The 17690-nt window shown below is 34.6% G+C and overlaps 1 protein-coding gene across 9 annotated transcripts in view; it reads left to right on the forward strand.

Moving 5' to 3' along the window:
• USP34 (ubiquitin specific peptidase 34) overlaps positions 1-17690 on the forward strand; it is a 127192-nt gene that overhangs the window by 83732 nt on the left and 25770 nt on the right. For all 9 annotated transcript variants that reach the window (XM_071740316.1, XM_071740319.1, XM_071740318.1 and 6 more), the window contains exons 42-55: positions 2178-2361; positions 7365-7528; positions 8520-8585; positions 10296-10442; positions 10522-10578; positions 10693-10770; positions 11486-11580; positions 12515-12687; positions 13266-13419; positions 14834-14912; positions 15579-15632; positions 15728-15823; positions 17391-17455; positions 17552-17627. In XM_071740316.1, coding sequence (XP_071596417.1) covers positions 2178-2361; positions 7365-7528; positions 8520-8585; positions 10296-10442; positions 10522-10578; positions 10693-10770; positions 11486-11580; positions 12515-12687; positions 13266-13419; positions 14834-14912; positions 15579-15632; positions 15728-15823; positions 17391-17455; positions 17552-17627 — 1488 coding nt within the window. The remainder of the gene's footprint in view (positions 1-2177; positions 2362-7364; positions 7529-8519; positions 8586-10295; positions 10443-10521; positions 10579-10692; positions 10771-11485; positions 11581-12514; positions 12688-13265; positions 13420-14833; positions 14913-15578; positions 15633-15727; positions 15824-17390; positions 17456-17551; positions 17628-17690) is intronic.

Genomic DNA, 17690 nt, shown 5'->3' on the forward strand with positions numbered 1-17690 from the left:
AGATCAAAATAGTGTTATCTCTTCTTGCTGTACTTCCTTCATTTCACTTTTTTCCCACTGTTTTGATTGCAGGGTTCAGTGTACAAGAATGTATCACATTTCTGGCCTAAGGGTGATGGATAAAAGTACATACATAGGTCCTTCATTAAGAAGGAGCACATACAGCGTCTTCCCTTTCTAACAATATTTAATTTCAGGATAGAGCTCTTACATACCAGAAAATTTATTTATTTTCATTTGTTATTGTTAAATGTTTTTAGTATATTGATTAGCACTAACTGGTTTAAAAGTTATTAACAATAGCTTCTTTTCAACCATGTTCTGGGACAGGGGAGATACATTTTTAATAAGATGGGGGGGTTGCATTTAATGTCTGAGCAAAATATATATAAAATATATAATAAATATTATATAAACAAATATATATAAAATATATGATAATTTATATTTATATATATATATATTTATTTCTACATATAAAATATATAGAGAGTTCTTTGCCTTCCCTGTTTCAACATGTCAGAATAGCAGCACAAATACACAACTGAGACTGTTAATCAGAAAACGACAGATCCAGATCTGTGAAGCTCCTGCTTTTCTAGTCTGGGGCACCTTAAAGTGGCTGCTGGGTTAAAACACGTAGTTGAAAAAAAGCTGCAGCCCAGCTCCAGACTGCCGCTGAAAGAACAGTCTAAAACTCCACTTAGCAGATCCAGCTGATGAGTTCTAATATCTTCAGCTGATGTGTAGTTAGGAATGCAAAGGAATCACGTAAAGACTAACTACAGGTCTTTTTTTTTCATTTTATGCCTTTTCATTTTCCAAAGTGTAGAGATGTCTGGAATATCTTAGTCTAACTACACTAGTTACAAGACTTTTGGCAAGAACAAGGCTTTTTATGGCCATTTTGCTGTGCACTCTGCAGGCCTTTTTTCAGAATATTTAGAATTTAGTTAGATTTTATAGCAGAACCTGCCTTTCAATATTAATACACTTCTTAACTGAATGTACATGACTGGGGCAATTGAGGAAGACCAATTATTTTTATTACAATGTAGAATGAAGTCTAATGACTGAGTTGGTAGCCTGTGCTTTACAAATGGGATAAGAATTCTGTCCCTAAAAGAAATTCAAGAAGTCATAATTAGGGGGAAAAAAGCAATCAAAATTCTGCAGAGATAGAAAATATACTTTCTGATTATGTAGAGATCTAAAGTGACATACTAAATTTAATCTAAACTTAATACAATTTAATGATTAAATACAGTTTGTTAGGAATGCGGACACTTTACAGAAGCGAAGAATTGTAGGCTGTGGATCTTGTCATCAACCCTAGGCATGAAGTATGAATATAAATTGCTGGTTCTTTAAGGAAATTTGTTGAAAATGCTGCTGTATAAACTCTGCTCCCTTATGCTCTCATATGGCCTCTTATGCTCACTTCATAGTTGAGAGGTGAAGGAAAGCCTCTTCATCATTCTGCACTTCTTTAAAGGTGCTGTAGTTGTGGAGAAATACAAAAATCTGTTCTTGCAGACCTCTACACATTTTGTTGTTGTTATTCTTTTAATATTTTCTTTTTGGTTCAATTTTATGGAATTAAAATGGCAACATAAACAGATCTGTTTTGGTTTTCATTGTATTAGTCTGGGACAGTGAAAATAAACAACAGTGCGTAATATGTATTTATCATCCGAGGGCTAGACTTAGTGCCTTTTATAGTGCAGTTAATATTCCAATCATGGAACAGTACAAAGTACACTTACAGTACACAAAGTATATGATTTGGTGTGTATTTCGGTTAATTAGTGATTCATAAAACTCAAATGAGTGGCCTGATTAAGGTTATGCTGTCACTAAGAGGAACTAATCTTAACATTAGTAAAAATACATGTGTGGGGTTTGTCAGATTAAGTTATCAATCATGAATCAAGCATAATTTGTCGTTCTTTTCAGTGGTCATGTTTCTTTTTAGGGTATAATATTGTTCCAATGCACTTTTTATGTAGTATAAAATTACTGAAATTCGTAATAGAGAACTTGAATACGTCAGAAGGTTCTGTAAATGGAAGAGGTGTAGCAAGTCTACAGAATTTTCTGGAAGATTGTTAATATGTGATGTTGTCTTTTAAGAATGTGTTCAAGCTGCTACATGTGCTGGTGGAACTGTTTTACAGGAGTTTCTGAGAGACATCTTCAATCTTCTCTTCTTGCTGCCAAGTTTGAAAGATAGACAACAGCCAAAATGCAAGTCACATTCTTCAAGGGCTGCTGCTTATGACTTGTTGGTAGAAATGGTAAAGGGATCCGTGGAAAACTACAGGCTGCTCCACAACTGGGTTATGGCACAACATATGCAGTGTAAGAACTTTTATTCATATATGGCTTTTGAGCTTTTTGCGGAAAACTAGTCCACTTGTATTTTCTGGTTCTTTTTAGTTTTGTTTTGAGTTTTCAAATTTGTAAGGTTTAGTAAAGGAAATAGTGTATTTGTAACATAGACTTCCAGTCTGAAGACTGTGTTCATGAGGGGATAGCTAGCCATGACTGTGAACAGTACTGAATCATGGAGTTTCCCTTTCCTTCTGAAGTACATCAGAAATAGCTGCATTTAATGACTTTTAAGAATGCATACATAAGAACAGGGAAATCCAAAGCTGAGACAGAATGCTTTTAGACTTAAACTGAACAGTCCCACTTTCCAGAAGTAGGAATGAAGCAAGACGTTGTTGCCACTAGTACTGCCTTTAAAGTTCCATTTTGTAACTCTGCTGCTTATCCACCACCATTTCACAGTAATAGAGTCATAGAATTTCAAGGTTGGAAAAGACCTTCAAGATTAAGTCCAACACCTGTAATCACTAAACCATCTCCTGGCGCACCACATCTACTCATTTTTTGAAAACCCCTGGGGACAGCGACCACCACCTCTCTAGGCAGCCTGTTCCAATGCTTCACCACTCTTCATGAAGAAATTTTTCCTAATACCTATTCTAAACCTCCCCTGGCACAACTTGAAGCCATTTCCTCTTGTTCTGTCACTAGTCACTAGGGAGAAGAGGCCATCATCCACCTCACTACAACTTCCTTTCAGGTAGCTGTAGAGAACTATCAGGGCTCCCTTCAGCCTTCTCTTCCCAAGATGAACAGCCCCACTTCCCTCAGCCTCTCCTCATAAAACCTGTTCTCCAGACCCCTGTCAGACATTGGCATCCTTTGCTTACCTAGCAAATGAGTGGATTTAATCCCATGGACAGTGTTCAAATCGCTTCTTTTTAAATATGCGTTATGTAAGTGCATGGTCCTGTTAAATGGCACCAAGCATAGATAACATTGATAGAGTGGATTTTACATGTTTCATTGGTTTGTACTGGATTTTAATTTCTGTTTTCCCTTTCTAACATGAAGAAACATTGTATGTTACTATCTAAACCAAAGCTTGTAAACTTCACTGTGGTACCGTAGATGTATTGACTGTTGACAGCACTGTCATGTTTTTAGACATTTTCTCTAATATCTCTGTAGTTGACTTCAGTCTGTACCCAGCTGTTTGCACGCAACACTAATACAATTTTGGTATTCCTCTTGGCTTTCGTGCTTCCTGTGTGTAATATGTAAATTAACAAAAATTGAAGTTAATAATTTATCTTTGACTTGCAAATTCTCATTGTGCATTTTTTTAGGGTGATAGATTTCCTTTTAGATGCCCAGTTTAAATTCCTGTAACCTAAGGATATTAATTTTTTATAATCTATACAATTGATTTAGTGCTGTACAATTTGGGAAGCAGAAGAGAAATCTGATCATAATAATGTTTTGTGTTCTGTACTCATATGCCTGGGGCCTTCCAAAAAGCATTCAAGAAAAATATTATGAAGAATATGTTTTATGAAAAATATCGGATATTTGTATGCTGTGAGTACATCTTCTTCTGCTGAGGCTGTCTGTATCTCTCCAGGTGCAATTGTTCATTTTTTAGTTAGTATTTTTCTCACTCCAAATCCCAGTAATCCTAGGTGCTGAGGTTTTCTGTAACATATACCACAGTTATTGCTTTCTTCTGAATACTCTTCTCTAGATTGTTAGTTCCTTCCTGAGTTCTCTGGAGCCATCTGGTCTGTGCTCCTGCTCCATATTCAGTGCATCACAGTTTCATGAATGTTAATTTTGTTACAGCTGGCAGAGTGCCACTGTCATTTTCTGATGTGCAAGTGACAGGTCTGCCATTACCTTATTTGTTTAAGGTCTTCTTATTCCATTCATATCCAAAGATTATTAAGGCTTGATTTTTCTACTATGCATATCACTCTAATTTTAGTCTTGAAATGTCTTAGTCCTAGGCTTTTCTCTCTCTTATTCTTGGGAGAAACATTAAGGAAAATATTTTAAATTTCCATCTTGCCTTTCTTTTTAATGTTTTCATTTTGTGGTTCATTGGAGAAATTTGTAGGAGGGAGAAAAGACCAGCTGCTTTGCTTTCTGGAAGTTTGAGATAGTGTCTGATGTTATGTTTGGAGCAGAAGCACGATCAGAAGGTTGGATTACAGGCAAATGCATGGTTGTAACAGACAAAACTTTCTTGGGGCACGGCGCTTTGAAGTCAAGCAGGTTTTCTTGCCAAGGTGCACAAACAGTGCTCCAATCTTGCTGCCTTCAGACTTGGCTAGCCTTGTTCAGTGCTCCTGCTCCAGACTCAGCTGACCTCCTCCTCTGGCTGTTTGAGAGTGAGCTGAGCATGCATCCCAAAGCTCACCTTTTGTTGACCACCCAATCCTGCTCATGCGCAGCTGGGATAAGCCCTAATTGGGCACAGGTGGGCTTAACACAAGCTCACGCCTCCCACCTCGTAATTAGCAACACCTGATTGCCTCACTTCACTACACGTGGTCATTTGAAGGAGAAAAAATCAGTGTTCTTTTGCTTAAAATAGAATGTGAATATTGCAAGCTTGGTTACAAGTTTCTCTTCCTGAGGAAATGCTGGTTTCTTTAATGACAGTGAGAAATAAAGAAGATAGATCTAAATGAGGTTCAAATTTACCTTTCTATTTCCATAGGAGGAAGGGCAGCTTTTATTATCAAAATGAAGAGAGTCACTTAAAAATCCTAGGGTAGAGAAGAAGATGAGATCTTCCTGAGAAATTCCTTGTCAAATTCCTGAAAGCCCTTTGTCAAGTTGAAGTAGGAGAAAGATACCCCCAACTATTCTCATGAACTATAAAGAAGTCATCTGATTTCTTTGTGATTGCAACTTGATGAGCTACAGGCAGAGTAGTAGATGCTGAGCCCTTACATCAGAAGGGGTGAATTAAGGTGTTACAATTTAAGGATTTCAGTTAAGGGAGGAAATTTTGTGTTGTTTTGCCACGGTAATTACTTTCTTCAGGAGGTTAAACATGGAGGAAAGCCTTGTTTCAACTGGCCGATCAGTGCAATGTAACCGGGTAACTTAAGGTCATGCTACTGAGATCTGTTGAAACAGGAGAATTAAAAGTCTTTCCTTCCCTACTTGAAGCTGGAGGGCTAATAGTTGTTTTGATGCCAATGCCAAAATGAAGATTACAACAATTATTTGTTGTGCAATGGATCATCCTGTGTGTCTTGTCTCTGAAGATGTGAGGATCTCTTCAGAGGATGCCAGATAGTTCCTTGAATTTATAGCTGGGTAATATGAATTGAGAAGAATCTTTTAAGAGTCTTTACTCTTTGGCAAAATAATTAAGAATTTAAAATTTAAATCTTGAACCCACATAGCTTTTGTGGATTATAAAATAAGTCCAGAATACTACTTTGCTTTTTTTCTATGTACCTGAACATACACTTAGAAGAGGTGCTGATTTATTTGTAGAACACATGCAGCCTCCTTTATGGAGGATGGTATCCTTGGGGATGAAAAGCAAAGCTAGATGTATTGCAAGGTTTTATGTGAAATTTCTTGCACACCAAGGAAAGTATTCTGCAGTTCATTTCTTTGGACACTGGATTAGCTCCTCTGTAATTTAGTGCTTGCGTCATCTAGTTGATTCTGCAGCTCAAATGATTATTCCCCATTCCATTCTCCTATGTGGGATGCTAAAAAGAGAATCCTGTTTGTGTCTAGAAGCCGTACTAATCACTTACAAATGGTTTGTCTAGTCTAGTTACCATCTTCTTGACTGGCAGATGAGAAAAACTTTCCCATTCTTTCCCTTTCTTGGCAGCCATATCAGAACAAGGTTTATTAAGAAGAGTCTGTCAGACTTGACAAACTTGTCTATTGCTATGCTGCTTAAGAAATACATTGCTACATCTCGTATGAAATACAGAGGAATAGAAAACTCAAAGGAAAAGTATGTCTTTTCAGTCCTTTCCTTTGGGCAATTCACTTTTTGCTTACCCCTGCTTTTCCTGTAGATTGCAGATTCCTTTGGTATATATAGCTTTGAATTGCAATAAAAAACATTCTTCCTATAAAAACTACTCCCAAGTTTATTCAAGCTTGTGTATAGCCAAGCACTTTCATTCACTGCACTTTTTTTATCTTACATATGATAAGCATCTTTCCAGCTTTTATGCTGGCCAGAAAGATATTTTGCTACCCCGGCATCCATTACAGTAGATATCATTCTGAATCCAGCTTCTGTTGTGAAAAGAAAATAAGCCTCATGTCTGGTTATCTCTGATGCTAAGTCTGGGCTTTGTTATGCTAAGGGAAGGCTCCCTGTTTCAAGTCTCTGGGTGCAGAGGCTGCTTCATTTTCCTTCATCGTGACACAGGGGTGCAAGGGAATGGGTAGTAGAAATTACGAGTCACTATTGTGCTGGGAGAATTTCTGGAGTACGTTTGGGAGCTTGTAAGTGTTGTATTTTATCAGTTTTAAGTATGTTCTCAGTGCTTTAGGCAGTACAAGTGTTGTGAGAGAGCTGTGGTTCACTTGTATTACAAAAAAATCTTTACATTTGAAAACTGTGTAGCAGCTAATGTTTAGAATTAATGGGTACTTTTGATTTTTTTATTACGTTATGTAATTTTACCAAATTTGGTTCAAAGGTAGAGGCTGGAAGATGATTACTACATGTTAATACTACCACTAGAACAAGTGTAAGAGATAATGTTTTCCGTGAATAAAGTTTTAGAGAGCACAGCAGCCCAAAGTAGTCTGGCACCTAGAGTGGTTCACTGCTGTATCAAGTGATTTTTCTGATGTACCTATAGTGCATTTTCTTAAAGAGCAGGTACAGCCTGGTTCATGTCTGTAAACATAGAATGCATAAGCAGAATACATTTTATTAATGTAAATATAACACTTTTAATTGTATTTATGTCTTATTAAACTGTACTTTGAATTGATATTTTTTCTGCATGTGTGATTCATATTTTTTCCAGCTTCCCATGCACCTTACAAGTGGGATTATTGGCCACATGATGATGTTCGTGCAGAATGCAGATTTGTGGGTCTGACTAATCTTGGAGCAACGTGTTACTTGGCATCCACGATCCAGCAGCTCTACATGATACCAGAGGCCAGGCAAGCGATCTTTACGGCAAAGGTATGCTGTGGGACCTTACCTTCTTTGTGGGGATTTTTGAAGAAGTTGAAATTTAGAATAAGAGCAAACACTGATGAAGTATAGGCTTATCTCGAAGACTTATTTCTTGATAAAGGATATTTCTTCAGAACTTTAGTTTGCATTTTATTCAGTTGGATTCTTTTGCTGATGTCTAAAGTGAAGAGGTTTGGTAATTCGTTCTTAAGGAGGCATTGTAATAAAATGCATTCTCAAACTTGTATTTCTGTTGCTATACGAGTTTCTTTTAATTTTCTTGCAATTTGCGATTCTGTTAGAATAAACGTCATTCTTTTTGAATGTTTATAAAAGTCCCAGAGCATGTATCTTATGCTATCAAAGATTATTAACAATTCCTGTAAATTACTATACATTAACTTCCAGAAACATTTATTACTTCAAGCTATTTGTTGTAAAAGAGCTTGGTTTGGTCCCTGACATCAGCAGAGCATATATAATGTGTGAAATACTAATTAGCAATGACTTCATAATTTTTTTGGTTATTATTAAGTTATTGGTAGCTGTCACTCAGCATCATCTAGAATTAGCCATTTGTAAATAAAAATTCAAAACAAAAATTCAAAAATAAAAATAAAAGAGGGAAGCTTCTGGTCTGCATTTGAATTGCATTCTATAGAGGTTTGATCAGAACTCCCACAGTATCTATGAATTGAAAAAAATTGCTCCAATATTACTAGTATTTTTAGAAAAATTACTAGTAAATTTTTAGAAACTATACTTAAGTAAAAAAAAAGTCTAATATAGACATGAGAAAAAATTAGTAGGTAGTGCATTATATGTAAGAGTGAAATAGTGTGTTGTGGGTTCTTGTACACAATCATTTTTCTTTACTGTCCATAAAAAAGTGGGTAAGGGGGTTTATTTAAAAAAGTGAATGTTTCATCTTTTTAAAAGCTTTTTTTTTTGAAAGTTCTAAGCAATAAGATAAAATCTGCTTTTATTAATTTCTTAGTATTCAGAAGATATGAAACACAAGACCACTCTACTGGAACTCCAGAAAATGTTTACATACTTAATGGTAGGTGCAAAAGAGAAGATTTTATAAAGTATTCCATTTTCCTAAAAGAGAAAAAGTAAGAAAAATGTAATTTTTCTTAAATTTTCTTAAAATGTAATTAGCTGTGTAAATAAATGTCTTAAATAGGTTTTATCCACTTAAAAGCTGCTACTCAGAAAATCATTGTTGTGATAGTTTTCAGGAAGAGGCAGTGTAACTCATAATCTAAGATAGGCTTTAATATTGGGCAATAGTCAGCAAGCAGCATCTCTCAAATGTTACTGATTGTTTACTGTGTTCTTTAAAAAATGTGTGTGAAATGAGGCTATGGGGGAACATCAGGCTCAGCTGCCACAGTCTGAGCATCAAAAAAATTTCACACCCAGCACGCACCTGACATTTACTCAGGTGAACACAGGGTGTTTACCAAAGCTGTGGGACTTGATTTACAAGTGAGTTGCAAGTGTGAAAATCAAGTCTGCTTTTTAGTTACAATCGTGGTGTATCTGCTATCAGGCTGTACCCTGTATGGACACCCTGTGCACTTACATTGCTACATCTCTGAGTGGCCCAGGAGCTTCCTGGCCAGGCATCACCTTGGATGCAATAATGATGTGAAGCATTCTGAGCTTGATTCTTGGCTTAATCATTAAACAATTTGTTTGCTTTAATTTCCCCAGTGATAAAATAAAATATATTGGCGTTGTTAATTGCATTTTCCTTGCTCCAAAATTTTAAAGGTTATTCTGCTGAAATAAAAGATTAAAAAGCAACTAAAAATTTTTGTATTGAAGAACAAAACAATATTGAGGCAATTTACAGGTTTTCACTGTTGTTAAAGTCATTAAAATAATGAAAAATAAAACTGAGAGCTTAGCAGTTTGGTTCTTGCCGTTGACTTTTGTGAAGAAAATCATAACCACTTCAAAGAGAAATAAAGCAAAGGAATTTAGGTATGTAGTGTCTGCCATGAATCCAAGAAAAAATAAATCTAGGTATTTACATAAGCACAAAATAATGCAGGAACATAAAATCATACGAAGACTGTTAAAAAATTGTTAAAATCTTGAAGATAGAATTTGTTCAAAAGAAAGGTAATATTTACAGGAAGCACTGTCTTACCACACATCCTTTAAAGAAAACGGTATCAATGTCATTGTTTACAAGAACAAAGTTGTGCATTCCCATTTTGCAAGGCAGCGGGATGGGGGATGAATTCTAAGCAATTGGCTTATACTGTAAATTCTTTCCTCTGACTGAAGACATGCAGTTGAGACCCTAGATGATACAGTTTTACTCCTTAGAGAAGTCTGAATGAGAATTAAGCACTTGATGAGATTTAAGTCAGTGATGTCCAGAAATACATAAATACAGGCTGATGTTCCTGATAATATATTTTGTATCTGAGCAGATATGCAGAAACTAAACGTGTCACATCTTCAGTCAAGTTATATAAATTTAATGGTTTGTTTTATTAAGTATTATCTGATAATATTCCATTTTTAAATTATATTTTAATAATTAATATAATGATAGTGAAAAACTGCTATACCTTTAATCAGAGGCCTTTAAGCACTCAAACAACTTTGTTGTCTAATGTGCATATGGAGATACTGTATGTAAAAACGTGTTTTTAAATAGACATTTATATATATATGTTCAGTGTATTTGTATAACTTCAGAATTTGAGTGTTTATATTGATTTGTTTTGCTTGATTTTTTTACCTAAAGGAAAGTGAATGTAAGGCATACAATCCAAGGCCATTCTGTAAAACTTATACCATGGATAAGCAGCCACTGAACACAGGAGAGCAGAAAGATATGACTGAATTCTTCACTGACCTAATAACAAAAATAGAAGAAATGTCTCCAGAACTGGTGAGTTACCAGGAGGGAGCAAAAGGGAGCTTGAAAACTTAAGGGATTTCTTTGACAGAGTTTATTAATTCCTTTACAGAAAAATACAGTGAAAAGTCTGTTTGGAGGTGTTATCACAAATAATGTTGTTTCTTTGGTAAGTATTCCTTCTCTGTTCTTATCTTTTCAAGTTTATTTTTTAACTTCTATTTTTATTTTTAACTTCTCAAAATGGCTATTTCATTGTTTTTCTTTCACTGCTGTGATATAGGACTGTGAGCATGTAAGTCAGACTGCTGAGGAGTTCTACACAGTAAGATGTCAGGTCGCTGATATGAAGAATATTTATGTGAGTAATGCCAGCCTGTGTACCATAGATCACAATTGTAAGAGGGTGCAGTTAAAGATTGAAGACTTTGCAGTATGTTGTTGAATATGTTGATGCTTTTTGTATCTCGAGTTTTAGTGTATTTCTAGATTGATATTTCGAGTTAATATTGTTGAAATATTTCATTTTTTCAGTTTAATATGCTGTCAGCTGATGCCATTTGGAATTGACTAAAGACTGTGTCACACTCAACAATCATTATTTACACTATCCTCTTCTGTGTTTTAAAAATGCTAAGGCCATTTTTTAGATGAGAGAATTGTAAATGTCAAAAGATCTTATATAAACATACACTGTTGCTTAAGGAGTTAACTTAAAACCAAAATTATTTCAGCCTTTTGAGTTTTTTTAAAAAACTATTAATCCCCACACTTGGAATTTGAATTTAAAGCACTTGAATTCTTTGAGACAGCTTTGGTGTACAATAATTCTCAGTTGTTTCCTTAATTTTGTGTTTTGTTTTTCTGTAACAATTTTAAATGCTTTTCTTAATTCAGTTGCATGTTCTTTTTGCAAACTTTTTGGTGCCTTTGCTCATCTTTCTTACAGAACTTACAGAAAAGGTAATTAAACTTACTGTAAGATTGAGAGAGAGAGAGAGGTTTGTAAAGCAGGCCATGTAAGCACAAGATACAAATATATGAATTTATTTTAAGTTCATTTTTATTACATGTAGGAATCTCTTGATGAAGTAACTATCAAAGATACCTTGGAAGGTGACAACATGTATACATGTTCTCATTGTGGAAAGAAAGTGCGGGCTGAAAAAAGGTATGATTAAGATATTATTCAATTACTGAAATTACCATTTGATTCAGAAAGTTCTTTAGATTAAATAGGTCTGGTTTCATTCAGTTTGCTACTGTTCAAGCCTGTGCGGATGTGGAAATGTCCCTGTGGAAATGAGCTCATAACTAGGAAATCAAAACTCCAAGACATAGAATATTAGGTATCTTAGACACCAAGACAGAAAAGTGTTCATGACCTTTTAAAAAAACAGATAGAAATTTTTAATTAGTACTTTTGAAATCTGTTATTTTCCCTATTTTTAAAAGATAAATTCCTTAATGCTTCACTACTTGTTCATTACCCAGGATAAATGCATAGGTTTCATCAGTTCCCAAATTTCTGCAATAAAAATTAGTAGTTTTGAAAATATTTCCCTAATTTTTAAAATTCTACCAATAATGAGGAAACTAAATACAGGTTTTATGTTTTCTTTTATTGCAATTAACAAAATTTTAGAGATTTAAAATCTCATAGTTGGTTTTGTACCTTTTAGAAAAGACGTGTGAGATTAGCCTCTTTAAAGCCATTGATGTGAAGTTTATGACATTGAATAAAAGATAATTTCTGCATTGAAATTTGTCATTTACAAGAAAGTAGCTCTGTCTAATGAGGGATTTGCATTGTTAAATTGATTTCTCATTTTAGAAAACTATCAGTCATACCATGTGAGCAAATTTCATATTTCTTCTAAGGCATGACAGTGAACTAAATGGAAATGTTTGATAGCCTAAATTTTACCTTTCTGCTGCCAGTTAGACTGCCCTGCTCTAGGGCATTATGATTGCTGAATTTTATGTTTATGTGACATGGCAAAAGATTTCCAATGTTGTTTGAAATAAATGTGTATAAAATATTTCTGAAAATAAAATTCTACCTACTGTGTTTTTGTAAGTCATGGTTATTTCTAATCCTCTAGGGCATGTTTTAAGAAACTACCTCGTATCTTAAGCTTCAACACAATGAGATATACATTTAATATGGTAACCATGATGAAGGAGAAAGTCAACACACATTTTTCATTCCCTTTACGTTTGGATATGACACCTTACACTGAAGATTTCCTCATGGGAAAAAATGACAGAAAAGAAGGTATGCAGCATAAAATAAATTCAGCAGGCTTTGTCTCTGTTGTCTGCGTACCACTTTCTATATACATATGCAAACAAGTAACGGTTTTCTTTTTAAGGAAACGAAATTAAACAATAAGTTTTAATCAACCTGTATTCTAAAAGTCACGGGTTTTATTTAATATGAGAAAAACATCTAATTATTTTTCTTTCATACACTGTTCAAGTTCAGTTATTTTTAAATTTGTTTTTAAAGCATGGGAGAGATTGCGTGTCATTACAGTTTGTCACTGACCTATTTGAATTTACAAGGTAATGCAACTTCAGCAACTGGCTAACTGCCCTCATAAATAACATGTGCTAACTTGGAATAACTTAGTTATTAGTCCTTATCTCTTCAATAGTGGTGCTTTGCAAAAAAACTGTTGCTGTTTCACAAGAGTTGGGATCTATGCTGCTTGTTCTAGATATGCAGTTTTTGGCTGTCATCATTGTGGAGTGCTGAAAAGAAAAAAAATTACGTGTAGCTTCAGGAAACGTAATATTGACATTCAAGTGTTTAGGAAATAACTGATTTTATATTATTTTAAATTATTTCAGGTTTTAAGGAAGATGGTGAATATTTGAAAGAAACTGAAAGTTACGAATACGATCTGATAGGTGTAACAGTTCATACAGGAACAGCAGATGGTGGGCATTACTACAGTTTTATCAGAGATATAGTCAATCCCCATGCTTACAAAAACAACAAATGGTGAGTAACACACAGCAACATTCTGTAATTCCTTACGTTTCAATAAGTGCAACTTGCTGATGTTGTCAGACACAGTTGTATAGGAGGGTAGGTGCTGTAAGTTCCTCTTAGAAGTACTAGATGTTAGAAGTTAATAGATATAGGTGTAAGAATATTAATGTTAGCATACAAGTTTGTTTTACTGTAATAGTTGTGGGGTGTCTTGGACACAGGGGCAGCAGAAGAATGTCCATGATAGCCTCACATTATGACTAATGCTTATTTTCTGGCCTAAATGTCGAGGACTATTCTATCTCTAGAAATGAACAGTAAGATTTAATAAATTGTCCTTCATAAAATCCAGTTGTTACCTTTTGTGAGCATGCAGCTACATTTATGATTGTAGAATGCAGTCCTTTTCATGTTGTTGATGTTCAGTGAAACAGTGGTTTGAATTTTTCTTCCCTTGAAACCCATTGCACTCCATGAGGAAGAAGTGGTGTTACAGTACCTAGGTTATCTAAATCTGTTCTTACTGTGCTCTTTGTATGTGGAATTGTTTTCACATTTGATTTTTAAGTTTATCTAGCTGGTTATCTCTTCCTATTGGCTAGCTCCTCATAGATGGAATTTACAGCAACATACTGGAATATTTTACAGCATTTGTTTTTCTATCTTCTCAAATATAAAAAGAAAAGAAAAAAGATCTTATAGTAAATTCTATGCCCTATTTTTTAAAAAATAATTATTTATTGATTTTTTTAAACTATGACATCTACGTCTAATTTGGAAACATGCATATTTTGGCTATATCATGGTTGTGAAGAGGAAGGAAAGTTGGGAAAGTCTGGGAAAGGGATGAGACAAAGGCAAGAAAAGGAGAAGGGTCTTGCAAGGTGATGTAAGAAATCAGGGCTCTCTGGCTGTCATTTCTGGATGTCAGGTTCTCATCTGAGACCCTGGAACAGGAAACAAGATTTTCTTTAATCCTGTTCTATACAATAGCTAGCTGGAGTATTTTTTAAACAGTTCTAACTTGTGAACCAACACCTGCTCTATAATGGTGTACCATCTTCTGTGCCTCTTTCTAGTTTCAGTTATACTGTTACAGGGAATTATTTTTCTCTTTATAATAGATTAAAAAAGGAAAGTTAAATCTCCTTGGCTGCATTAAACCCTGTCTGTACAAGCATTGACTGGAAAAGAATATGTCTTTTGATACACAGAAAAACGAAGAACTGTTGAAATACTGACTCCGTGATCTTACAGAAAGGAAGTCACTTTTGGGATCAGCTTTCAGTTTGCTGTGATTAAAACAACAGATTAGAAATTAAAAGGAATACCTAAATCAAAATAATCATTTTAAGTACTTGATATGTCTTATTTGCCCTTAAAGACAAACAGCAATCATTTCAAAACCTTAAATGTTTTACAGGTATCTTTTCAATGATGCGGAAGTAAAACCATTTGATTCTGCCCAGCTTGCTTCAGAATGTTTTGGTGGAGAAATGACTGTAAGTTAATGTGGCTCATTTTTGTCATGTTCAACCATTACTGTATGTGTTCTGAAGACTTTTGTGAAGGATTCTGTAGTGTTTGTCTTCTGTCTGCCATCTGTTGTGAATGCATATGAAACAGAAGTGTTAGCTGGGTTTTATTAAACTTTTGACACCTTTGTTGTGCAGGTGATACTTTAGATAGCTGTTATCTGATACTTTAGATAGTTGTTAGATACAGTAGATAGCTGTTCTTCCACCACTGATCTCTTCAAAGGGTGTCCACCTCTTTTGGGGGGTGAAAGACTTGGCAGAGTAAATGCTTTCAGGCTGGTGATGCAAGCTCTCTAGTTTTTCTAAATTTTTTGCAGAATAGAAGTTAAGCCAATAAGGAGAAGGATCTTAATTTCTCATGTACCAACTATCATAATATTTAGTCTGTGAATATGAATACAGATATTTCTATGGACTTTGCATGAGGTAGAGATCACAGTATTGCATACAAATTCTGAAAAATCAGAATAGGCCACTGTAGAAGAAAAACAAGAAGACTCCTTCAAGCAAGAAATACTCAGCAGCTTCTCTGTATATGTCCTAAAATAATTTGCTTGCACATTTGCCTCACACTGTCAATAATCAGGCCATTAAAACTACTTGTAACTAATTGGTTTTTTTTCTTGACAGACAAAAACTTATGATTCTGTTACTGATAAATTTATGGACTTCTCCTTTGAAAAGGTATTTCTCTTCCAAACACTTACTCTATGATTATATTTGTACTTTCATGATTTATTTTTCAAAGCAAAAATTATACAGATGTTTTTTTCTTAAAGACACACAGTGCTTACATGCTGTTTTATAAACGGATGGAACCAGAGGAGGAAAATGGCAAAGACTACAAATTTGATGTTTCATCAGAATTGCTGGAGGTACAAGTTGATTTGTTTTAACACTGATTTTAAAATGCTGTAGGAAATACTAAACAAATCAGGAATCTGAATAAGGAGAGGAAAGCTAGTATAACAAAGATCAGTAAGATGACAATCCTTTCATTTAGGTGTCTTCCTTAGGTAAATGTTACATGATAGGAAGTAAATTAAGATTTACACTGTATGAAAATTTTAGATTTTTTTTTAATTTATTCTGTCTTTTGTTTTTTAAATCAGATATATGAATCATTCTGCTTCATATTTGTACAAGTGGCAGAGCACTGCTTGTTCGGGTTTTTTTGAGTGCTTATCAGCATTTTCTGAACGGTTGCAATATTAGAGGAAGTATTTTTCTTAACCACCATCATTTTCATTCTTCAGTTCTTCAGCAGCTTACTGCTTTGAGGGGGAACAGAGTAAAAGAATAGTTACAGCTATTTCTACTTTTGCTCATTTGTTGTGAAATTCTAAGTAAATGCAAGAAAAGATTGTGATTATTTGTGCTTAGGATGGAGAGCATCAGTTGGAAAAGGATCCCTTCATTCCCATACTCAAGAGTAGCCCAGGTGTTTGTAAAAGGGGAAGGGGAAACAAAACTCCCAGGAAGAGCTGCCCTGTTATTCTCAGGCTACTCTTAGAGTAGAGCTGTTCTGTAAAGATACTATTTAAGCCATTTCTGGTCTGAGGAATTGAAAGAGGCAGCACACAGGAGCAGACTATTTCACTGGCTTCTCGCTGTGCTAGATAGGAGTCCCAGTATGGGATTTATGAGACATTCTCCCTTTTCATCGCCTGAAAAGCCAGTTTCACTGCTCCCTCCAGTCAGAAGTATTGCTTTATCATCTGTCACATTAGGTTCTTAACTTTAAAAGGCTCTTCATCCCTAGCCATCAAATCAGATTGTACTTTTTATCCTTATCAGTCTTAAAAATAGTAATAGATATTATTAGAGTTACATTTTTAAACAGAACATGAAAAATGCTGCAGATTTGGTCAAAAACTTTTTTGGTGAAAAACATTAACCTTTTTTGGTTAATAATGGAGAGTCAAATTTTAACTCTTGAAGAATGTATCAAATGTTCACAAAGCTTACCAGACTTGGATTCTGAACCTCAACCTTTAGACATAGCTGGTGAGGCTGCTGGGCAGTTTAACCTACTTGAATTAGTGAAAGTATGTATCTAGAGAGGGGTTTTTGCCTTTTTCAAGTTATTACACTATCCCACAAGTCAAAATATGGTATTGAACTGTGGTTCTTGTTTAATGTGTTTGACCAGTTCTCAAAATTTCAGCTTAAAAATGTAATTAAATTGTAAAACTGAGATCACAGAAAGAGGAAAAGTTTCTGAGTTTTGCTCTGCAGTCATATGGCCAGCAAAACTAATATTCACTATAATATGAATACAACAACTTTGAGCCAATCCTTTAAAGAAAGTACTTCCAGAAGTATTTTTTCATAAGAAAAAACTTACTTTCTTAGCCATGGCAGGCATTTAAATATTCTTATCATGTTTATGTAGTGAAATAAACTGCTTTCTTGTATCTGATGTTAGCATTTTTTCTTCAGTGGATATGGCATGATAACATGCAGTTCCTTCAAGACAAGAACATTTTTGAACATACATATTTTGGGTAAGTTTTTCTTTAAAAATGTAATATTAATACTTCTTTTCTTCTTGCAGATTTTCATTATGTATTTTAATTAACAAATAAAATTACTGACTCTAGGTTTATGTGGCAGTTGTGTAGTAGCATCCCAAGCACACTACCAGATCCAAAAGCAGTTTCCCTGATGACAGCAAAAGTAAGTACTTCAAAAGTATATTGTGCTTATTTTAAATTGTGCCTTGTTTACGTTTTAATTCAT

Source organism: Heliangelus exortis, chromosome 3 (genome assembly GCF_036169615.1).
Source record: "Heliangelus exortis chromosome 3, bHelExo1.hap1, whole genome shotgun sequence".
Classification (NCBI taxonomy): Eukaryota; Metazoa; Chordata; class Aves; order Apodiformes; family Trochilidae; genus Heliangelus; species Heliangelus exortis.